Source organism: Pinus tabuliformis, chromosome 1_1 (assembly GCF_031772625.1).
Source record: "Pinus tabuliformis cultivar Carrire ecotype Pingquan chromosome 1_1, CPIR1, whole genome shotgun sequence".
NCBI lineage: Eukaryota > Viridiplantae > Streptophyta > Pinopsida > Pinales > Pinaceae > Pinus > Pinus tabuliformis.
Genome location: NC_142297.1, coordinates 269,475,404 through 269,499,951, shown reverse-complemented (window position 1 = coordinate 269,499,951; position 24,548 = coordinate 269,475,404). Strand labels below are relative to the sequence as shown.

General features: G+C 41.6%; 1 protein-coding gene and 1 pseudogene across 1 annotated transcript; both read left to right on the top strand.

Annotated features, from left to right (window-relative positions):
• Positions 1 to 812: 812 nt before the first annotated feature.
• Positions 813 to 2,531, top strand: LOC149212580 (U3 small nucleolar RNA-associated protein 22-like; annotated as a pseudogene).
• A 3,308-nt stretch (positions 2,532 to 5,839) lies between these two features.
• LOC149212579 (U3 small nucleolar RNA-associated protein 22-like) lies at positions 5,840 to 20,531 on the top strand. Its single transcript, XM_089388730.1, has 3 exons — positions 5,840 to 6,161; positions 6,297 to 7,550; positions 20,158 to 20,531. Exons 1-3 carry the CDS (start codon positions 5,840 to 5,842, stop codon positions 20,529 to 20,531), a joined length of 1,950 nt encoding a protein of 649 aa, XP_089244856.1.
• Positions 20,532 to 24,548: the final 4,017 nt, after the last annotated feature.

Below are 24,548 nucleotides of genomic sequence, written 5' to 3'. Positions count from 1 at the left end.
ACCCAGAGATCTTTTCATTTCCTCTTTTTTTTTGTGTTTTTATTTTTTCTTTTTTGACACCATTGGTCCGCCGCAAGAGGCTTTCAACCCAATAATGGGACTCAGGCGCCTCATGGAGGTTTTCACCTGAGTCTCCTTAATTTTTTTTTGTTTTTTTATTTCTCAGTGACTTGATGAGGCAGGAGTTGAGACTTGATCCACTACCATCACTGTTTTATTGATATTATCAATGAATTCTTGCTTTGACAATGGTCTTTTGTAAACTTTCAATCTGTGTCCATTAACAAGTAAAGGAATGGCCTCTACATCTATGGTTCTGATATGCACTGAACCATTATGGTGGCATCTTTATACATTATGTTATCACTGGCAAAATTTCAATGCTAAATGTCTGCAAATAAGCACATGAATCCTTTTAGCGGTTTCACAGCGCTACATGTTTAGGTGGTTTCGTAGCGCGCTACGAAATTGGGGATTCGTCCTAATCCATAGCGGCCCTTTCACAGCTGTCATGTTTATCAAAATCCATTGGGCTTTGCATCAACAATTGTCAGCTTATAAGGTTTTTAGTATCCTGGCGGATGGTGTTTAATTAGGTTTATCTGGAGCATTCTTTCTTTGGAAGAAGTCTTCTGTGGTAATCAGCGCTGTAAACAAAGTGAACGCATCAAACATTGAAAACATTATTCCAGAGCTCTTTGCAGAGAACCTTATCCGGGGAAGAGGTCTATTTTGTAGGTCATGTGTGAAATCCCAGATGGCATCACCTGGGCATACTGTATGTAGCTGCTGAAGATGCTGTAGATTTACTGATGGCTGGGTTTGCATTCCGTCTCAGGATTTTGTATGCGAAGGACAAAAGTCTGATAAAGAAACAAGGTATTTTTGGTGTCCTACCAGTTGGAAATCTACAAAATACCAATTGTGTTCCTTTGGAGAAAGAGTTTCTACTTCGTAGCCAGCATTCGAGCATGTTAAATGGATTGCAGGGTTTGCATCCAGTTTATGGGCCAATTGTGCGGCTTGCCAAAAGATGGATTTGTTCGCATATGTTTTCTGGAATTTTGGCAGATGAAGCGGTGGAGCTATTGGTTGCATATCTGTTTGTCAGGCCATTCCCATTCTCTGTTCCTTGTTCACGAGTGACAGGCTTCTTAAGGTTTTTGTGCCCTGTTGCTTATCATGATTGGGCCTTATCTCCTTTAGTTGTTGATGTCAACGGAGACTTAACAATTGGAGGTTGCCAATGTGAGTACTGGTCTTGTTAAGACTGTTCATCTTCTGAAATCCCCAAAGCTTGTTTTCATGAAAAAGATTTTTTGAATGATCGCTATCATGCCAAGAGGTTTCTGTATCTTGTAGTGATTAAAAAGCATCTGAGCTCGGGTTCTGTTGTTAAGAAAATTGGCTGGTCAACTTTTCAAGATGATGCCAGAAAACCAATTTTGATTATACATCCAGGAGAGATGGACAATGACACTACAAATGACTTTGTGATACAGATCATTCCAACAGTATTAGCTGGAGTATTTGACATTTCGAAGCTGGCCCTTGGTCGCAATAATGTTCGCGATTTCCAGCAGGGAGGCATGGCACAACTTACACCTGATTACAATGCGATTATCTTGGAAGATATGTTCATCGAGGATCATAGTGCATTCCTTAAAAAGAACATTTCTGGATCAAAAACTTTTGTGGAAGCATTATTATTACTTACAGTTTGGGCTAGACAGAGAAATTCTATCAATGGACCTGATTGTTTGAATGGATTCATTATATCTATAATTTTAGCATACTTAACAACAGAAGGAGGTGGAAAGTGCATCACAGGCCAAATGACAGGGTTTCAGGCCTTTCATGTTGTCATAGACTTCATTGCAATTTCCAGTACTTTAGAGAAGGGTATTTGCATGCAATCTCAATCTGTTGGCAATGTGTCATTGGAGCTAAAGAGAAGGCTTCTACAATTCTTTGACGTTGTAATATGTGTTTCAATTGGATATCTTAACCTGGCATTTCGAATGACCAAGAGTGGACTGGTTGAGCTTGTGGATGAGGCAGCACGTACCCTGAGATACATGAACAAATGCAAGGACAAAGGATTTGAAGAGGTGTTCATGACTAGAGTAGACTTCCCTGCAAAGTTTGACTACCACGCGAGAATCATTCCAGTGGATAAAGATCATATGAAGGCACCAAATATATGCATGGACAAGGAACACTCGAGAGTCTATGAAAAACAAGTTGAATTATTACTCTCCAAGTGCTTGGGTGATAGGGCACGTCTTGTTCGAGTTCTTCATAGAAGCATACCTGAAAATTGGCATATAGATGAGGGACTTGCATGTTTATGAAAAGTTCCCCTTCTTGTTGGCATATTGATAAGTGATTTTGAGAAAGCTGTTCGAATGATTGATGTGGGTCCAAGCGCAGACAATAAAATTGAGTCTGCCAAGTTCAGGAGCCTTGGGGAGGTGCAGAAGCAATTGCAGTGGCCAATCCTCCAACATGTGAGGACTTCAGGTATTTGAAATCATCTTCTCTGCAAACTTGGCTGCTTGGGTACGAATTTCCAGAGAGCATTATGGTGTTTATGGAAGAAAGAATTCATTTCTTGTGTAGTCAAGAGATTGCATCCTTGCTTGAAGATTTGAAAAACCTCTCTTCAAAGTCCTTTGGTATTGATATCTTTTTCCATATAAAGCCAAAGAATAATGATGGAAATTCCCAGATGCAGGAAATATTCCAAACAGTTAAGACACAGTGCATTGTGGATCCTCCGGTTGTTGGTTAGATTGCAAAGGAGGCTCTAGAAGGACCACTTTTGGAAAAGTGGGAAGAAGCATTGAAGGATACAGGATTTCATCTAAGTTGACATTGGTGGTGGCTTTTCAGAGCTGTTTGCAGAGAAGTGATGAGACTGTGTAGGTTGAAATTACACAACAGTTTCGTAGCGCGCTATGAAACTACTGTAGCTGCATGTTTTAGTTAAGCCAATCAATTATGATTGACAAATCAGCAAATCTTTCTGAAAGGTGTTGTCTTCACACATGAAAAATGGCCAGCGCATCGAAGACGTGGCAACCTGTTCTATTTTGAGTAATCAGAGATTAAAGGCATGCTTCGTTGGATTCGAATAATGTGAAGCACATCAAAGACCGACAAACAGGGGCCTATGTTTCAGGGTAACAGAAAACATGTGTTATTGGAGACAAACATGGAGCATTAAAGGTTCATCACAGCCACCGCCAGAAAGAGAGCAGATGTCAAAGAATGAAGTTCATTGTAATTAAAGCCATCAAAGCTACCGCTGTAGTAATCCACTTGGTAGAGAATGAATTTTGATTGTAATAAATGCTGTGTCCAGCATGATGTAGAATTAGAATCTTATTTGTTTTAGGTTTTTAGAGCTGTAAATTAGTAGTAAGTGGCTTTTATTAGTTAGTTTAAATGTGAATAGGTGTCATTAGAAAGGGACTTCGAGTTCCCCTCAAATGAATCGGAGTCAGGTAGAAGAACTTTATAAATAGCTGAAACAGAAATAAACAAAGGGTTGGATGTTTTGGAGAAGACTGTTTTTGGTTTATGTATAAACAAATTTCAGTAATGCAAATGACTGTGTTTTCTTCTCAGGATTCACAATGGATCTTCTTGTTCAAATGTGTGATGGTATACTTTCTTTAAGGTTCTTTTACAGTTTTGTTAATGCATAATCACTCAGAACTCATGAATCATGCTCTGACTTCCTGTATGCCTTGGCAAACTGTGGTTTCAAAGTTATGTTTGAACATATAGATGTAAAGTGCCCTGATTTCTATGAAAAGATAGTGTTTTTGTTTGCTGAGATATGAGAGACTCCATAAGCCCAATGGGAATCAATTCAATGTTGTCCAGCCAGCTTATTTTTCATGTGTCTTATAAGAGTTAGCCATCTTTTCTTGTCATTAGTCAATATTCATAATCTGTGAGAGAGCCCTCTCAGACTAAGGAGGCTAAGCCTTAGTCCAAAGCCTGGTTTGAAATAGTTACACAGAATCTTGCTGATTGGCAGCCTTCAGTACCTAATTTTGTGATAACATTTTGGTGCGTCTGCCGGGAGCTTGAAGTCTATTCATTCCCGAAATCATGAAGCTGAACTTCTGAAGGTAGCAGGAGCTCAGAAGGTTTTTTGAGGCTGCAAATCTACCTTGGCGACTCCATTGTTGAAGAATTCGAAATTCATAGGTTCATGGTGATTCCGCTGGAGTTATGAAGGACCCAGATGCTACCATTCTTATTTCAAGGTATGCATGCATAGATTTTTCAGGAATTCATGGTTTCCCAAATCATTTTTCCAAGGATGCATATTTTCTAAGGAATTGTCCAAAATTCAACGGAGAAGATTTGAGTTTAACTTTGAAGCATATATCAGATTTTTGTGAATTTTCACAGCTTCTTAGAGTTAAACATGAGGATGTTTGCATTATTTTATTCTATGATTCACTTCAAGGGAAATGTAAACAATGGATTGAAAGTTTTCCTATCAAATCCATTAAGTCATTTCAAGACTTATGGCTTATGTTTTTGGAGGAATGGATAGATAGGTCAGAGGTGGTGGCAAACTCTCCTTCAGTTCAAGGTTTCAAACAATGGAATAATGATTATAGTAATGGAGAAACAAATGAAAATTTTCCTTTGTCCTTGTCCTCGTATCTAAAATCCTTTGACTGCAAGGCAGAGGATAAGATGAGATTTTTGGATGAATTTGCTGAGGACATTGAGAAAGAAATTGAAGGTTTAGAAGGTCAAATTCAGGCATATAGTTTTCATAATCATGATCATTATTTTCAGCAGCTTTCTATGGCAGAACATAAGGAGAGAGTATTGTTTCCTTTCTCTTTTACGCTTGAGGAAATACACACTACTGTTGAAGACCAGTTTGCACAGCCGGAAAGTTACAAGAAAAATCAAACTGATCATGTATTCTGGGATCCTATAGCTGATTACATGAAAGAGTTTTACTCTCCAGTGTTTCAGTTTTCCTATAAAGATCAGAGACAATTTCAGTGGCAGCGGTCATCATACTATCATATTGGCTCTGAACTCCGATTCAGTCAAAGAAATCAAGTATCAGATAAGACAAATGATTGGCTACATTGGAAATTTCACATTGATTGAGCTGAAAGAAGTTTGAAATTGATAGGGTAGGTAGGTAGGAAATTGCAAATAAGCTCAAGGTTGACTGAGCATTTTTTTTAGTAGATGTAGATTTATTTTTCCTAACAGTGGTCAGCAAGCTTAGGCCCAAGAAGCTGGAAGAAGATGTTTGTCAAATAAATTTTATAAGGCACTGGAACTGCAGGTTCTTAGTGTACCACAAGGGCACACTATCCCAAGTGGAGCCACTATTATCACTGGCAAAATTTCAATGCTAAATGTCTGCAAATAAGCACATGAATCCTTTTAGCGGTTTCGCAGCGCTACATGTTTAGGTGGTTTCGTAGCGCGCTACGAAATTGGGGATTCGTCCTAATCCATAGCGGCCCTTTCATAGCTGTCATGTTTATCAAAATCCATTGGGCTTTGCATCAACAGTTGTCAGCTTATAAGGTTTTTAGTATCCTGGCGGATGGTGTTTCATTAGGTTTATCTGGAGCATTCTTTCTTTGGAAGAAGCCTTCTGTGGTAATCAGCACTGTAAACAAAGTGAACGCATCAAACATTGAAAACATTATTCCAGAGCTCTTTGCAGAGAACCTTATCCGGGGAAGAGGTCTATTTTGTAGGTCATGTATGAAATCCCAGATGGCATCACCTGGGCATACTGTATGTAGCTGCTGAAGATGCTGTAGATTTACTGATGGCTGGGTTTGCATTCCGTCTCAGGATTTTTTATGCGAAGGACAAAAGTCTGATAAAGAAACAAGGTATTTTTGGTGTCCTACCAGTTGGAAATCTACAAAATACCAATTTTGTTCCTTTGGAGAAAGAGTTTCTACTTCGTAGCCAGCATTCGAGCATGTTAAATGGATTGCAGGGTTTGCATCCAGTTTATGGGCCAATTGTGCGGCTTGCCAAAAGATGGATTTGTTCACATATGTTTTCTGGAATTTTGGCAGATGAAGCGGTGGAGCTATTGGTTGCATATCTATTTGTCAGGCCATTCCCATTCTCTGTTCCTTGTTCACGAGTGACAGGCTTCTTAAGGTTTTTGCGCCCTGTTGCTTATCATGACTGGGCCTTATCTCCTTTAGTTGTTGATGTCAACGGAGACTTAACAATTGGAGGTTGCCAATGCGGGTACTGGTCTTGTTAAGACTGTTCATCTTCTAAAATCCCCAAAGCTTGTTTTCATGAAAAAGATTTTTTGAATCATCGCTATCATGCCAAGAGGTGTCTGTATCTCGTAGTGATTAAAAAGCATCTGAGCTCGTGTTCTGTTGTTAAGAACATTGGCTGGTCAACTTTTCAAGATGATGCCAGAAAACCAATTTTGATTATACATCCAGGAGAGATGGACAATGACACTGCAAATGACTTTGTGATACGGATCATTCCAACAGTATTAGCTGGAGTATTTGACATTTCGAAGCTGGCCCTTGGTCGCAATAATGTTCGCGATTTCCAGCAGGGAGGCATGGCACAACCTACACCTGATTACAATGCGAGTATCTTGGAAGATATGTTCATCGAGGATCATAGTGCATTCCTTAAAAAGAACATTTCTGGATCAAAAACTTTTGTGGAAGCATTATTATTACTTACAGTTTGGGCTAGACAGAGAAATTCTATCAATGGACCTGATTGTTTGAATGGATTCATTATATCTATAATTTTAGCATACTTAACAACAGAAGGAGGTGGAAAGCGCATCACAGGCCAAATGACAGGGTTTCAGGCCTTTCGTGTTGTCATAGACTTCATTGCAATTTACAGTACTTTAGAGAAGGGTATTTTCATGCAATCTCAGTCTATTGGCAATGTGTCATTGGAGCTAAAGAGAAGGCTTCTACAATTCTTTCACGTTGTAATATGCGTTTCAATTGGATATCTTAACCTGGCATTTCGAATGACCAAGAGTGAACTGGTTGAGCTTGTGGATGAGGCAGCACGTACCCTGAGATACATGAACAAATGCAAGGACAAAGGATTTGAAGAGGTGTTCATGACTAGAGTAGACTTCCCTGCAAAGTTTGACTACCACACGAGAATCATTCCAGTGGATAAAGATCATATGAAGGCACCAAATATATGCATGGACAAGGAACACTCGAGAGTCTATGAAAAACAAGTTGAATTATTACTCTCCAAGTGCTTGGGTGATAGGGAACGTCTTGTTCGAGTTCTTCATAGAAGCATACCTGAAAATTGGCATATAGACGAGGGACTTGCATGTTTAGGAAAAGTTCCCCTTCTTGTCGGCATATTGATAAGTGATTTTGAGAAAGCTGTTCGAATGATTGATGTGGGTCCAAGCACAGACAATAAAATTGAGTCTGCCAAGTTCAGGAGCCTTGGGGAGGTGCAGAAGCAATTGCAGTGGCCAATCCTCCAACATGTGAGGACTTCAGGTATTTGAAATCATCTGCTCTGCAAACTTGGCTGCTTGGGTACGAATTTCCAGAGAGCATTATGGTGTTTATGGAAGAAAGAATTCATTTCTTGTGTAGTCAAGAGATTGCATCCTTGCTTGAAGATTTGAAAAACCTCTCTTCAAAGTCCTTTGGTATTGATATCTTTTTCCATATAAAGCCAAAGAATAATGATGGAAATTCCCAGATGCAGGAAATATTCCAAACAGTTAAGACACAGTGCATTGTGGATCCTCCGGTTGTTGGTTAGATTGCAAAAGAGGCTCCAGAAGGACCACTTTTGGAAAAGTGGGAAGAAGCATTGAAGGATACAGGATTTCATCTAAGTTGACATTGGTGGTGGCTTTTCAGAGCTGTTTGCAGAGAAGTGATGAGACTGTGTAGGTTGAAATTACACAGCAGTTTCGTAGCGCGCTACGAAACTGCTGTAGCTGCATGTTTTAGTTAAGCCAATCAATTATGATTGACAAATCAGCAAATCTTTTTGAAAGGTTTTGTCTTCACACATGAAAAATAGCCAGCGCATCGAAGACGTGGCAGCCTGTTCTATTTTGAGTAATCAGAGATTAAAGGCATGCTTCGTTGGATTCGAATAATGTGAAGCACATCAAAGACTGACAAACAGGGGCCTATGTTTCATGGTAACAAAAAAGATGTGTTATTGAAGACAAACATGGAGCATTAAAGGTTCATCACAGCCACCGCCAGAAAGAGAGCAGATGTCAAAGAATGAAGTTCATTGTAATTAAAGCCATCAAAGCTACCGCTGTAGTAATCCACTTGGCAGAGAATGAATTTTGATTGTAATAAATGCTGTGTCCAGCATGATGTAGAATTAGAATCTTATTTGTTTTAGGTTTTTAGAGCTGTAAATTAGTAGTAAGTGGCTTTTATTAGTTAGTTTAAAGGTGAATAGGTGTCATTAGAAAGGGACTTCGAGTTCCCCTCAGATGAATCGGAGTCAGGTAGAAGAACTTTATAAATAGCTGAAACATAAATAAACAAAGGGTTGGATGTTTTGGAGAAGACTGTTTTTGGTTTATGTATAAACAAATTTCAGTAATGCAAATGACTGTGTTTTCTTCTCAGGATTCACAATGGATCTTCTTGTTCAAATGTGTGATGGTATACTTTCTTTAAGGTTCTTTTACAGTTTTGTTAATGCATAATCACTCAGAACTCATGAATCATGCTCTGACTTCCTGTATGCCTTGGCAAATTGTGGTTTCAAAGTTATGTTTGAACATATAGATGTAAAGTGCCCTGATTTCTATGAAAAGATAGTGTTTTTGTTTGCTGAGATATGAGAGACTCCATAAGCCCAATGGGAATCAATTCAATGTTGTCCAGCCAGCTTATTTTTCATGTGTCTTATAAGAGTTAGCCATCTTTTCTTGTCATTAGTCAATATTCATAATCTGTGAGAGAGCCCTCTCAGACTAAGGAGGCTAAGCCTTAGTCCAAAGCCTGGTTTGAAATAGTTACACAGAATCTTGCTGATTGGCAGCCTTCAGTACCTGATTTTGTGATAACACATTATAAGGTCCTAGCCATGTTTTCCTTAACTTTCCCTCGAAGTACTTATATCTAGAATCATATAATAAAGCCCAATCACGTTATTGAAATTTCTTATCCTTGATTTTCTTATCATGCCAGACCTTCCTCTGAAGTTGAGTTACCTCCGTGTGTAGGAGGGTCTACATTCTAAACTCATCTAAAACATTCAATTGGAGCAATCTCTCTTTTTGTGCACTGCTGAGATATAGATCTAGCTGAGCTGCCATCCTTAATGTGTTATACTCAAACTCAATGGAAAACAGGGCCTTTTTCCCATAGACCATTTCATATCGTATAGATCCAGTGGTGGTCTTCCATGTGGTATTATAGGCCTAGGTGGCCTCAACTAGTCTATCTGACTGATCCTTCCTACTATTTCTTACCAATTTGGTCAAGATGCCCTTCAGCGCTCTGTTGATCACCTCCACTTTCCCATTAGCTTGTGGATGATAGGGAGTGGAGGTTCTATACTTGATCTTGTGTTGGATGGGCAAGTATTCAATCATGTTGGAGGTAAACTGGCTGCCTTGGCTAGTGACCAGCTCTCTATGGTACCCAAATTTGTAAAATGCGTTCTCCCTTAGGAACTCAGCTACCTTCTCCTCTGTTGTTGCATTAATTGCCTTGGTTTCATCCCACTTAGTCAGATAGTCAATGCACACAATGATGTATTATTTTTGTTTGGAAGGAGGGTCAATGGGTCCAATGAAGTCCATGCCCCACTTGTCAAATGGCTTAAGTCACTTGAGGTTGTAGAGGCATTTCATCTCTTGGAGTAGGCCTTCCCATCCTTTGGCACCGATCACACTGACTAGTATATCTTTTCACATCTTGATAAAGAGTGGGCCAATAATAGCTTGCTTGTAACACTTTGAATGATGTCCTCTTTGCTCCAAAGTGACCTCCACAAGGCCCATCATGATAGGTCAGAGGTTTATCAAAGACTTCCTCCTCCCTGACACACCTTCTTAGGATTTGATCTGGGCCAAGTTTGAAGAGATTGCCCCCAATCTAGGGGAAGGGGCCGCTCTTCCTTACAATTTTGCTTTCCTCTTTGGAGGACAAATTCGGTGGGAACTGTGTAGACACCAAATAGTTTTCTATGTTAGGAAACCATGGAGAGAGAACTAAAATGGCGAATAAGTGCTCATCCAGTAATTGATCATCAACCATTCCCTCCTCACCTGCAGGAAAATTTAGTCTGGAAAAAAAGTTTGCAGCAGCATTTTCCTTACTAGGCTTATCAACAATAGTTAGATCAAATTGTTGTAATAAAATTAACCATCTTATAATACAAGCATTCACATCGAGTTTATTCATTAAATATTTGATTGCAACATGGTAAATATGTACAAATTCTTGATAGAATGTAATATAATTCCTAAATTTGTTCAAAGAATGTACAATGGCTAGGAGCTCTCGTGAGCACCAGTATTGTAGCAATAATGCTACAACTCATGGGCTGCCTACTTTACTCTTATTAACCTAATAGTTCATAACAAACTTAGAAGCGACGGTGCTATATGCACAAGTACTAGCTCTTACTGCAGGCTGTCACTTGGTTAGCTGGCACAAGGTCACTAGGAGCTCAAGCCAACTTCTATGGATTCAGAAGAAGCTCTATATGTGATGAAAGAAAGGAAAGCTTACTCTACAGAGGCTACTCTACTTGCAGAAAGGAAAAGGACTGAAATGTAAAGTAAACCTATCAAACCCTACTTAACCAAATAATCCTACCTTTGTAGAAAGCACTATGAAAACCATGAAATGAATTCCATTACCTACTCAAGGAAGTAAACAACATCTACTCAAGCTATTTCTAAAAGTAAATAAGAAAAAACATCTTTTTGGATTTTTATGTAATTTTATGTGAATTTGACATGCATGCATTTTACTGTGTGTGAAGGTGGAGGCGAATAGGAGGTGTTGAAGGGTGGTTTTTGGGTTTGAGGAGGTGTAGGATGGTGTGGAAGGGTCCTAATAGGTCTCGGGTGGCCTTCTGGAGGCTTTTCCCACACTTGGCCTTCAAAAGAAAGCCTACAGGAAAATCTACGAGGACACAGGGGATCTACAGGAGGTCTATAGGAGGATGCCGAGAGTCGTTTTGAACGTTTTGAAGGTGTGAGAGTGGGTGGAAAAGATAGATGAAGGTTGGGATGATGTGTTAAGGCATGTAGGGTCCACCAAGGAGCACTAGGAGAGGGAATGATGGTTGGGAGAGAGGAAGAAGTCCTATAGAAAAATGTAGAAAACTAAGGCAGACTCGAGGTGAACTTTGGGCGACCTGTGGAGCATCGATTAGGGAGAGAATGTGATGGCTGATAGGCTAACCTACTGTGTGAAGAGATCTGCTGCAAAAGAACTGACAGTTAACCAATAAGATCAAGCAAGCAAGGAAATGAGTACATCTAAAAAATAGAAGTTTGCATCAAGCTAGTCTAAATTATGATCTATGAAAGTAAATGTTGAAAAATACTACAAGGAAAGAAAGCATGGAAGAAGACTTATTGCAAAGACAGTTTTGAGCATGGTGGAAGATCTCTAAAGAAAAGCATTAACCTTCTAACGAACTACAAACACTAGAAATCCCATGGAGAAGGAAAATCTGTGTTTTTGGGGCAGCAAGAGGGTCTTTGCTTCAGTTCATGGTCCCAAAGGGAGGAAAAGAGGCCAAGACACTACTACTAGCCTTTTTAATCTTCTTTTTATCACTGCTTAACCTACTATAGAAAACAAAAATGGAAACAACCTTCTAAATCACCAAAAGCAACCTATTCTTAGCCAAGGAAGAAATTCATCTAACAACAAGTAATCCATAAACTGAAGCAAAGCATATAAATACAAACAAGAGGAGCTTGGCTACTTGGATTGGGCCCTAACCCAAGAGCTTCAGCCCTCTGAGGTAACTTACTGCTAGCTCAAAAATGATCTCATCTTTATTATCAAAATAGTAATAGGATTACATGAAACTGTCACCAAAAGTAAGCTCGAAGTTGAGCAAATTTTTACAATAGAAAAAGTACAACAAAAATCCGACCCTAGTGAGGCCCTAGGCCTCTCCACTTATACAACTAAATCTCCCAACATCTTCATTAAAATCAGGGAGGCTTGGCTCCCAAAACTTGATATAAACATATTAAGTTATCCTCCACTTGCTCGGCTGCCTCCTAGTGCATTGATTTGGTCGTTTTTACTTCGAGTTGCATGAAGGATACTTCGAAGTGGAGAGTAATAAATGAGGGGGATTCCCTCTTATAAATCCTCTCCTTTGTCCACTTCAAATTATTGCTGCTAATTGTCCATTGAATCTTTGACTTTGTCTTCAAAATTCAATAAAAATCTGCATTCAACACATATTAGGCCTCATGGCAACATAATTAACTCAACTCACTCCATAAGCATAAATATAATTAAAAAACATGCAATAAGCTAAGAGAATGGTTGATTTAGCTCTGTTAGGAGGCAAAATGAGCCCATATAATTACCAATTTATGGGGCTCATCATCAGCCCCCTATTGAAGGTTTTGCTCATCCTCTGAGAAACTTAGTCCATCTCCTCATCTTTGATGGCCCTCGTGGCCTTTCTAGCATCCCAAGCTTCTGATGTTGTTTCCTCTTCCTTATCATAGAATCCTGTTGTTTTGTCTACCTCTTCCCATTGCCTCCACTCTTCTTCTTCTTTTCTTCCTTCTAGCATGCCTAATAGCAGTGGTGGACTTAGTTTGAGGCCAATCCAATTGACCTGCAGCTTCTTCATTGAGTGTTGGTACATTGACACTCTCCTTAGTGCCTCCTTCATCCTTATTGGGAAATGATATTCCATGATCTTCAGACTGTGTGATAAGGTGCTCCATCTCCTCATACATGCATGCACATAGTCATCCCCAAGTAACCTTTCCATGTCCTCAAAATGTGCAATAGCCCGTGCTTGATCACTGATATATATCTAGGGACAATTTGAGGATTATTTGCAAGTAGCTGGTGTGTGCTGATGAGAGCCATGGGATCTAATGGCTCAACTCTGATAATTAATGGCTCATTTTTCTCCCTTATCATCAACATTTTTACTTCTATTTCCCTTAACTCTTCATGGTTCATCCAGGAAGCCATGGCCATTAGTTTTAGGTCCCCTAGCCTAGCATTGGGGTCCCACACATTCATGTTTGTGAGGACCATATTGTGCAGGTAAAATTCTACCAGTTTTTCCTTTTCCTCTGCTGTGCTTTGGTCACATAGGTCCATAAATTGTTTGTAATCTTGAAACAGAATTGTGCCTCTTTGTGCCAAAGTCTTGATTTGAAACTGTAGCCATTGGTCCTTGAGGTATAATCCATAGGATTTTTCTGGTGTTCTACATTGTAGTGCCTCCATGGATAAGCCAGCCATACATGCCAGCTGGATTTCTTTCTCCTTTAGCTTCCTTCTTAGAAATTCATTTTCAGTTTGGAGTTGGCTTCTTGCAATTGCCTCCGTATGTTTGACAACACTTAACTCCCTGCCCATTTCTCTAAGTTTGTTCTCCATGTGGCCAACATCCTCAACTCCCTTGGATTTGGCTATTTGCATCCACCTATGTGTCCTTATTCTTTCCTTTTCTAATTCAAGAAGAGTGGGATTGGAAATGTTTGTGGAATGATTTTTCCTCCTTCAAGGAGATGGTAATAGGAGGTAAGGCTGGGCTGGGGATTAGGTTCTTGTGGCTCTGTAGCTTCCTCCTTCCCCTTTGGCTATTCTTCCATTGTTTTCTCAAGCTGTTGGGTCTCCTGTAGCCTTGATAGTGTCTCCTGTAGAACTATCTGTTCCTCCTGTAGGATTGTTTTCGGGTCCTGTAGTTGCACTTTTTTCTTCGAGGTGGAAGATCTAGGAGTCCCTCTTCATAGGTGATATGGGTCTTAGAGGGAGATTCTTCCCTTTTGACAGTGGGTGAATCTTCAATTGTAATGGGCACCGTTGAAGATGGCTTGGGTTTTCCAGTTTTGATCCTTGTGCTTTTTCTGGCCTTGAAATACATGGAAGTCTTCCTTTATCTCTTTTCTTTTGGTTTGATTGGTGTGCTCAGGGTAGTGAGGGCAGCTGCTGCCTCCCTTTCCAGGGTCTTAGGGGACCCTTCTATTTGTTTTTCCTCTGCTGCCTCTCTTTCTCCTCCTTCTGTCTCCTTTTCTATCTCTTTTTGCCTTGTTTCTTCCTTTTCTGTTTCTTCACCCTTCTCCTCTTCTATCTTTGTTTCTTCCTCCTCCTTTTCTTGTCCTGATGAGTCATTAGTTGCTTCACCTTCTCTCCCTTTTTACTCTTGTTCCTCACTGTCAGAAGGACTCATATCATAGGTGGGGGATTTTATGTCATCTTCTATTGTCATGTTTCTGAAGACTTCCCATGCTATAGGGAGTGTGAATGTATGGAAGGCTTCTACCACTAAAATTTTAACTAACCCATGGTGAGCCAACTGATCTGGACTCCCTACCTTAAACTTGATGTTGGAGTCTATGAGGGACTGTAGGAGGAAATAGGGGATGCCGAATTTCTGAGGTGTTGGAGTGTCCATGCCATATCTCCGCTCATGAAGGATTCTAAAATGGTAGCCATAGACTATGCTATACTTCCCCTCACAGGAAATATATTTGATGATTTGGTAACTGACTTCATCCCAAGGGTAGGGTATTGTTGAGGAGGTAAATCCCCTCTGCGGACAGAGGCGATCCCTACTAGCCCAAACCGGGTCTAGCAACAATCATTCAATGCTACAGTAATTGCAAATTAATAGACCAGTGAGGAAGGCCTACCTGGATTCCAACACTAGTGCTTGTAGAAGAGGTGGTGCTCCCGTTCCTTTGCTCCGGCAGATCACAATCCCCACGATCTCCGCGAATGGACACCTGCACATACAAGAAACGATGCAAACACAAACAGAAAATCTAGCATATACAACTATATATCAGTCAGAAAGGATATAACTCATCATCATCACAAATAACAATAAGAGTGGAACCATAACCAATAGTTGTTTACTAACAATTCATCAAAGAAGAATACAACCAAAGTTCTGACGCTAGATTCTCCTTTGGCTGGGAAGTCAGCAGCACATGTCTTGCAAATCTTGTTGGGAATGGGGACAAGCCTCGCTCTCTTTGGTTATTGGACAAGAATATCCTTGCATGGATTTGACCTTGTGGGAATTAAGAAGGCTCTTGCAGCATGAAGCTCTTGGAAACTTGACAATTCTCAATCTCTGGAATTTTGGAACTAGCCTGCCAAGGAAAATGGACAAGCTTTTATAAATGGAGGAAGGGGAGTTGGGATCATCCACAATAATCATGGGATTGGCCATATCATCAAGGAAGCTTCCATGATAGGTGGCAAACCACTTCCTCTCTGTGGAAATCCGTAGCCAACCCACCCAACTCAAGATAGATTCAGTCCAGGAATTTGTTAGGATGAAGCTTCCGATGTTTGTTTGTTAAAAAACACCATTGATTATGGTTGGTGCGGGTGTGACTCTGTGACAGAGTGCCAACTAGCGCGCCCTCTTTGGAGGATTTCCCCCATTGGCATGAGGGCTGCAATATGGAACCGCGCCAATGATAAAAGGGTTATTTTTAGGGTTTTTTAGCAGGAGATGTCTTCAGGGAAAAGAAAGCTCACGTTCAGAGGAATGCAATGCAAGTGTTTGTAGGCCATGTCACTTCTCATAGGTCCTGGAATGAGTCCTCCAAGATGCGGGAGAGGGGTAGTAGGGACAGTGACAAATTTCTCTGTAACAGATGCCCCCTAAAGCATGAGGCCCGAAAGAGAGAGGGGTGAAATGCTTTACGAGAACATGTGCAACCGAAAACCTTGCCGTCGGAAAACCTGCGTGGAGAAGTACAAATGATATCTGAAATACATGATATATGTGGTATGGGCACAGGCATCCATAACAGAGTACACAATAATCTAGATCCAAGGTATGGGTCGAGCCATCCAGTGAGGATTGATAAATAGACTCAGGCATGGTCACAGCCATCTAGTGAATGAGTCATGTAATAATCATAATAATCCACAAAATCGTAGCCTGGACCTCAACAGACAAAATCTAGGGTCTTGCGCTCCATCTCGATCCGAACAAGGTGCAAGTTCAAGCATGTGAATATAGGAGTCGAAGTCGAACATGCAGGAACATCGTTTGATTACCAGCCAATGGTGAAAATTGTTAACGGATGCGAGAGGTACCACCAATAATGACAACGGACCTCAAGGTACTATAGGTAAAATCTACGGCGTGCGAATCAGTTAGCCGGCGTCGAACACCCGTAGAATCATTCGATCGGGGGCCAATGATGAAAACCTCACGTCAAACGCGAAGAACCTACCATTGAGGCATGCAGGCTCCAAGGCACCAGAAGGGAGTCTCTAGATCAACTTCTTGGATAATGAGCAGAAGTCGACAGGAAGTGACCTTGATCGAAGGTGGACCATAGTGTTTCCCACATCATCGACACGAGACAGAGGAAGATAAGGTTGTTGTGAATCAGGATTACGTGAGTTATCAGAGGGAGGTTGTTATTTTGCAGAGATCAACTTCTCTTGAACATATCGGTGGCACGATAGTGGACTTGGCAGTATTTGACATCAATCGATCAGAGGTCGTGGAAACAAGGCAAAGAGCAGATGAGAGGTCAAACAGGATCACCCAAACCCACAGAGGCAAGTGAAAAATGAGATGAGATGTCCCCACCCAGACACGAATGTAGACAAGTGCCATGTTCAAGAGCGACATACTACCGACACGACAATGATTGTGGTTCTATTTTCCCCACCATTTCTGGCGAGTACCCCAGTTATTTTTATCAACAAGCTTGATGGGGATAGCATATGCTTGTAAAGCGTCATTTCGACGGAATCCAATGTCATCAAGTTTTAACGAGTCTGACAGAGGAAGAACTTGACATCTTTTCATGTTTAGAGAGTCAGAAAAGAGCTGAAATATGACTCCAGAATGACTTTTTCGTGTATTTACCTAGTCCAAAAAATATAAAATACAACTCGTTTCACCGTCTAAGTCACATAAAAACCTGTCGCTGCACAAAAACAAGTGTAAAACCCATTTTCAACAAAAATATATTAAAATATTCATAAAAAAATGACTTTTAAAACCTATTTTGAGTTAAAAAATCCATAAGTGTGTTAAAATGGTAAAAACAAAATTACTTTTTACTTTTTACCTCATTGAAGAGCAGTAGAGGTCCATCTGGTGGCAAACTTCGGGCAACGATTATGACAGATCCATGTGACCATTTAGAGCTTCGTCAGTTCCAGGTAAGAGGTGCTTCCTCATACTCCATTTTAGTCCATTTTTTAAGGGTTATCTAGTCCCCATTCGATCTCTTGCAGCATGAAGCTCTTGGAAACTTGACAATTCTCAATCTCTGGAATTCTCGAACTAGCTTGCCAAGGAAAACAGACAAGCTTTTATAGATGGAGGAAGGGGAGTTTGGATCATCCAAAATAATCATGGGATTGGCCATATCATCAAGGAAGCTTCCATGAGAGGTGGAAAACCACTTCCTCTCTATGGAAATCCGTAGCCAACCCACCCAACTCAAGATAGATTCGGTCCAGGAATTTGTTAGGATGAAGATTCTATCGTTTGTTTATTAAAAACACCACTAATTATGGTTGGCGCGGGTGCGACTCTGTGACAGAGCGCCAACTGGCGCGCCCTCTTTTGAGGATTTCCCCCATTGGTGCGAGGGCTGCACTATGGAACCACGCCAATGGAAAAAGGGCTATTTTTAGGGTTTTTCAGCAGGATATGTCTTCAGGGCAAATAAAGCTCATGCTCAAAGGAATGCAATGCAAGTGTTTGGAGGCCATGTCACTTCTCGTAGGTCCTGGAATGAGTCCTCCAAGATGCAGGAGAGGGGTAGCAGGGATGGTGACAAATTGTTGTGTAACAGATGCCCCTTAAAGCATGAGGCTCGAAAGAGAGAGAGGGGTGAAATGCTTTACGAGAAGATGTCCAACCGAAAACACTGCCGCCGGAAAACCTGCGTGGAGAAGTACAATTGATATCTCAAATACATGATATATGTGTTATGGGTGCAGCCATCCATAGCAGAGTACACAATAATCTAGATCCAAGGTATGGGCGTAGCCATCCGGTGAGGATCGATAAATAGACTCAGGCATGGTCGCAGCCATCCAGTGAATGAGACATGTAATAATCATAATAATCCACAAAATCACAGCCTAGACCTCAACAGACAAAATCCAGGGTCTTGCGCTCCATCTTGATCCGAACAAAGTACAAGTTCAAGCATGCGAATATCAGAGTCGAAGTCAAACATGCAGGAACATCGTCTTATTACCAGCCAACGGTGAAAATTGTTAACAAACGCGAGAGGTACCACCAATAATGACAATGGGCCTCAACGTACTATAGGTATAATCTACGGCGTGCGAATTAGTGAGCTGGCGTCGAACACCCGTAGAATCATTCGATTGGAGGCCAATGATGAAAACCTCACATCGAACGTGAAGAACCTGCCATTGAGGCATGTAGGCTCCAAGACACCAGAAGGGAGTCTCTAGATTAGATTCCTGGATAATGAGCTGAAGTCGACAGGAAGTGACCTTGATCGAAGGTGGGCCATAGTGTTTCCCACATCATCGACATGAGACAGAGGAAGATAAGGTTGTTGTGAATTAGGATTATGTGAGTTATCAGAGGGAGGTTGTTATTTTGCAGAGGTCAACTTCACTTGAACATATCGGTGGCACGACAGTGGAATTGGTAGTATTTGAGATCAATCGATCAGAGGTCGTGGCGGCAAGGCAAAGAAAAGATGAGAGGTCAAACAGGATCACCCAAACCCACGGAGGCAAGTGAAAAATGAGATGAGATGTCCCCACCTAGACACGAATGCAGACAAGTGCCATGTTCAAGAGTGACATACTGCCGACACGACAATGATTGTGGTTCTATTTTCCCCACCATTTCTGGTGAGTACCCCAGTTATTTTTATCAACAAGCTTGACGGGGATAGCATATGCTTGTAAAGCGTCATTTCGACGGAATCCAATGTCATCAAGTTTTAATGAGTCTGATAGAGGAAGAACTCGGTGTCTTTTCATGTTTAGAGAGTCAGAAAAGAGCTAAAAGATGACTCCAGAATGACTTTTTCATGTATTTACCGAGTCCGAAAAAGTATAAAATACAACTCATTTCACCGTCTAAGTCGCATGAAAACTTGTTGCTGCACAAAAACAAGTGTAAAACCCATTTTCGAAAAATATATATTAAAATATGCATAAAAATGACTTTTAAAACCTATTTTGAATTAAAAAAGCCATAAGTATGTCAAAATCGTAAAAACAAAATTACTTTTTACTTTTTACCTCATTGAAGAGCAGCATTGGTCCATTTGGTGGCGAACTTCGGGCAGCAATTGTGACAGATCCGTGCGACCATTTAGAGCTTTGTCAGTTCCAGGTAAGAGGCGCATCCTCATACTCCATTTTAGTCCATTTTTTAAGGGTTATCTGGTCCCCATTCGATCTTTGTGGGAGGACTTGAAAAAATAGGGCCGCGCCCATTGGCGCGGGTATCAGGCACGAACCCGCACCAATGGGCCTTTATACTCCAAAGGCCCACACCAATGGGCGTGACTGTTTCAAAAATAGTCGCGCCAACGGCCGAAGCACGATTTTTATTTTGAATTTCAAATTTGCAAATGATTTAAACACATTTTGAGCCTACTAGAGATCTAATCAAGGTATGTTTGACCATGTGGATGCAGGCAACCGAACAAAATGGTGGTCCAATGGAAAGAGAGGGAGCATGACAATGTGGACAAATTGGCCATGGAAGAAAAAGCTTGCATGGATGCCCTCCGGAATTGCGGGCTGAAAAAATTCTTCCTGATGCCCTACTTACGAGCTCAACTTGAGCTCCTACAGTACTTGATCAATCTTTGGGACGAAAATGAGGAAGTGTTCTGATTGTGAGACCAAGAATTGGAATTGGATGTTTCTGACATCTATTTCATCACAGGATTGTCACGTAGAGGGCTGGTGCCCATATTGACAGGGAGTAGACAATCTGGTGAGAATATGGGCGAGGTGATGGAATGGGTGTGCCCTGGGGCACAATTCGGATCTGGGAGTGTAAAGGTGGATATTTCCACCGTCCGGGATCTAACACTCAAGGCGGTGTTATTTACCATCACACGGGCTGTGGGGGCGCAGGCACCCCATGAGGCAACAAAAAACCAACTCATATTGGCCACAGAGTGTTTGAATCCCACTATTTTTGATTGGGCCACAACAGTGACTGCAAACATGAAGAGACAGCTTACAAAATGTAAGCGAGGCAAACTGAAACAGTTTGGCTATGGTTCTATTCTGGTATCGTTCATTCTGGAATGACTACCAATCTTCCAAGGCTAGGGGGACATCGTAGCTGATCCGGTGCCACGAGAGCCGAGAATGACTCGCTGGGCAGCGTTGATGCCCAGAGGGGGAGGAGGCCAATAGATGTCTTGGAGGCCAGAGTTCTTTGGGTGGCTCCGTCGCCAGCTGATCATGGTCAAGGATTGGCTGTATGCAGGGACTAACTTCACAGGTGACCCAGATCTCCCACTGCCAGAGGGAGATGAGTGGGATGAGGAGCTGGGTATGATCTCTTTTTGATTTTATGTTTTATGATTTTTTTTTGTTAATACATGGTTGTTCTAACAACAGTCATATGTGTATGCAGATGTTGGCCCAGAGAGACCAGCTGACATGTCCCCTATTTCGCGGAGAAACCAGCCTGTGGCTGACCCTCAGGAAGAGGGCGCCGAGGGAGGGGAGCTGATCCAGAACCTTGAGGGAATTGCTCGGGGGATTTCGGATTATGCCCGGCTAGCGGATGTCCCACTACCGTATAAGAGGCATATAGTGGGAGTGCCCAGTCGCATCCACCGTATCGTGATACGCCTAGTGTGTGCGGTGACATGCTATCATGAGCACCACATGGATTAGACACCTAGGTTTATTTTTATTCATATTTTTTGAGAGACATGTCGTCTTTGGATGTATTAAGATGAACATGTATTATTTTTTGATCTATGTGATGCACGTTGTGCAAACATTTCCACACACACACACACACATATATACATATGCCTATTTATATGGTTTATTATTGTGCTTTATATGCTTTCTTTTATGATGTTTTGATTACCTGTTACGCAAATGTTTGTCTAATACATGATTAACCAATGCATCAGTTAATGTGTTCAATCGTCGTGGAATATGCTGATATGTAATGAAATCAAAATTCCTCTCTAACAATTTAACATGTAAATACAACCTTAAAATGTGATGGTCTCTGACAGAATATCACCCATTGAGCTGGTGGACGACAGGTTGAGAGTCCAGGTTCACCACCAATGTACGAATACCGAGATTAATCGCCTTGGCCAGTAATTCAATCACAGCACTATATTCAGTGACATTGTTGTTGGTACAACCTAAACAGACACCATGAAGGTTTATCAACTCACCATGAGGATCGTAGATCACCCATGACGCAGAGGACAAGCTGCGAGTACTGTGGCAGGCACCATCAACGAAACCAACGTAAGGTGCACCAGACATCTGCACAAGAAGCAAAAGACACAATAAGTGGCAATCACGCCTTCACACCAAGCCAAAAACATGAAAACACACACACACAACACACCTGCTAAAGCACACGTATGTACAAACCAAAGTGTATGGGATTCACGCATAGTACTTTTTCAAGTACAGCTCGTTTCAGGGCTTATCAAGAGGATTCCCTTCATAATCAATTAGCTCGTATTCCCCGTTTTTCAAAACTCTCTTTACAATATAAGGCCCCAGCCACATGGGCTCGCGTTTTCTTGCCCCCAGCTTATCATTCGCTTGATCGTATAGCAGGACTAAATCTCCCTCAAAAAAAGAATGAGGATGGATAGTATGATCGAAGTGAGTTTTCACTCTCTTCTTCTGTGCTTCGATAGCTAGAGAGACTAGCCAACGGGTCTCGTCCAGCTGTTCTAGGTAAAGAAGGCGTTCTTCTACCGGAGTAGTGTTGGGAAGTAATTCGATGGCCAACTTCAATGAAGGGAACTCGCACTCGATTGGAAGGGTAGCCTCTAGTCCGTAAACTAATTGAAATGGAGTGAAACTGGTGGCATCCTTCACAGAGGTTCGGTAGGCCCACAAGGCAGATAACAACATCAAGTGCCAGTTAGACTTGTGCATGCCAACGGTACGTTGAAGCATCGTAACCAGAACCTTGTTGATGGCTTCAACTTGGCCATTGGCCTTAGGATAGTATGGAGTCGAACTATCATCCCGTAAGCCTAGCTGGGTTGTTAGCTCGGACATCATGTGATTACAGAAATGCTTCTCTTGATCAGTGACGATGGCCTGAGGGACTTTGAACCACGAAATAACATGGTTAAACAAAAATTGCGCCGCTGTGTGACCATCTTCAGTTAATGTGGGCATCGCCTCAACCCATTTGGTGAAGTAATCGATGGCAATGATAATATACCCATGCCCCCGGCCGAGCAAGGGTTACAGGTCGTATAATCAATGCCCCATTTTGCAAAAGGGCCGATGGTGACAACAGGGTGCAATGGAGCGGGAGGCGCACGCATCTTCCACTAGTATATCTGGCACTCATGACAAGAGTGGACGACAAGAATGAAATCCTTAAAGATGGAGGGCTAGAAATAACCGACACAGAAGATCTTTTGAGCAGTAGCATATCCGGACATGTGACCACCACAGGCACTAGAATGGAAGTCATTCAAAACTCACTCAGCTTCCTTGAAAGTTAGACATCGGCGGAGAACAGAGTCGGTGTCGAGATGGTATAGGGTGTCCCCAATGATACGGTAGGGTTGAGACTGATGACGGATCCTTCGCCGAGAATCCTTGGACACAACGGGAAGAAAAGAGGACATTTGTAGATATACGATGATATCCCCATACCAGGGATCGAGGGTGCTAATTAGGAATAGAGTTTCGTGTGGGATATGGTCCTCTGACCGAGAGGGCGCGGTAGGAGATGGCAAAGAGCAAAGTAACTCAGCAAATACAAGGGATTTCTTAGACTTGGCAGTGGTAAATTCCAAGTCAAACTCTTCGAGGATGACGATCCACTTCGAGTACTTGCCCCCCAACAACTGATGTGACAAAATGTACGTCATCAGGTTGCAATCAGAAATCACGGTTGTAGTGCGCAACAAGATATAATGGTAGAAACTATGGACGACACAAATAGCGGCCAATGCCAACTTCTCGACGTAAGCATATTGAGTTTCCGTATCTAAAAGATTGCGGCTGAGATAATATATGACATGCTCAGTGTCATCATCGTCATCTTGAATGAGAACCATGCCAATAGTGGTATTGGCGGCGGCCAAATACAGAGTATAGTCGCGATGATAATTCGGAGGACGCAACAATGGAGTGGAAACAAGGAGACCCTTGAGACGCTCAAAGGACTCTTGAGTGATGACATCCCAATGAAAAGGGGTATCTCGCTTTAGTAACCGCGTGAAACCTTTAGCCACTTCATCATAGTTTGGAATGAATCATCTTAGAGAATTTGCTTTTCCCTGCAAGCTCTGCAATTGCTGCAAAGAAGCAGGGGGAGGAAGATTCAAAATAGCCTCGAATTTAAGGGGACCCAAATGGATGCCCTCTCGGGAGATGATGAACCCGAGAAGTCTGCCTGACTCAACGCAGAAGACACACTTATGAGGATTAAGCCTGATACGGTAGTGTCGACAGTGGAGAAAGATTTCGCGAAGATGAGTGGGGTGGTCCTGGCATTTGGTTGAATGAGCTGGTAGATTATCCAGGTACGGTTGTACAATGTGACGAATGTCATGGAAGGCGTAGGACATTGCACGTTGGAAGGTAGCACCGGTGTTCTTCAGACTGAAAGGGAGCTTCTTGTAGGCAAAAGTGCCCCACGGACAGATAAAAGCGGTCTTGTGCTGATCAACAGGCGCAATATTGATCTGGTTATATCTAGAAAAACCGTCCATGAATGAATACATTTCGCTCCCAGCACACTCATCAATGAGCTGATCAATGAATGGTGCGGGGAAGTTATCTTTAGGATAGGCTCGATTTATATCACGATAATCAACACAGACTCAAATGGTACCCTATTTTTTATTCACAGGGACAATATTGGAGGCCCAATCTATGAGTGGGATGGGGTAAATAAAACGAGCCTTAAGAATCTTTTCAACTTCCGCTTTAATGGCCGCAGCCTTTTGGGGGTGTACAGGGCGTAAACGTTGGCAAACAGGCTTAGCACCCGGATATGTAGGTATCTCATGCACCACTATACTAGGATCAATGCCGAGCATTTCTTCATAGGAACAAGCAAAGACATCACAAAATTTGCGA

Coding starts and splice junctions, on each gene's coding strand:
- LOC149212579 (XM_089388730.1), top strand. CDS start 5,840: ATGGCTGGGTTTGCATTCCGTCTCAGGATTTTTTATGCGAAGGACAAA. Junction 6,162..6,296: donor ATTCCCATTCTCTGTTCCTT/GTTCACGAGTGA, acceptor GGTCTTGTTAAG/ACTGTTCATCTTCTAAAATC. Junction 7,551..20,157: donor CCAACATGTGAGGACTTCAG/GTATTTGAAATC, acceptor ATTTCATCACAG/GATTGTCACGTAGAGGGCTG.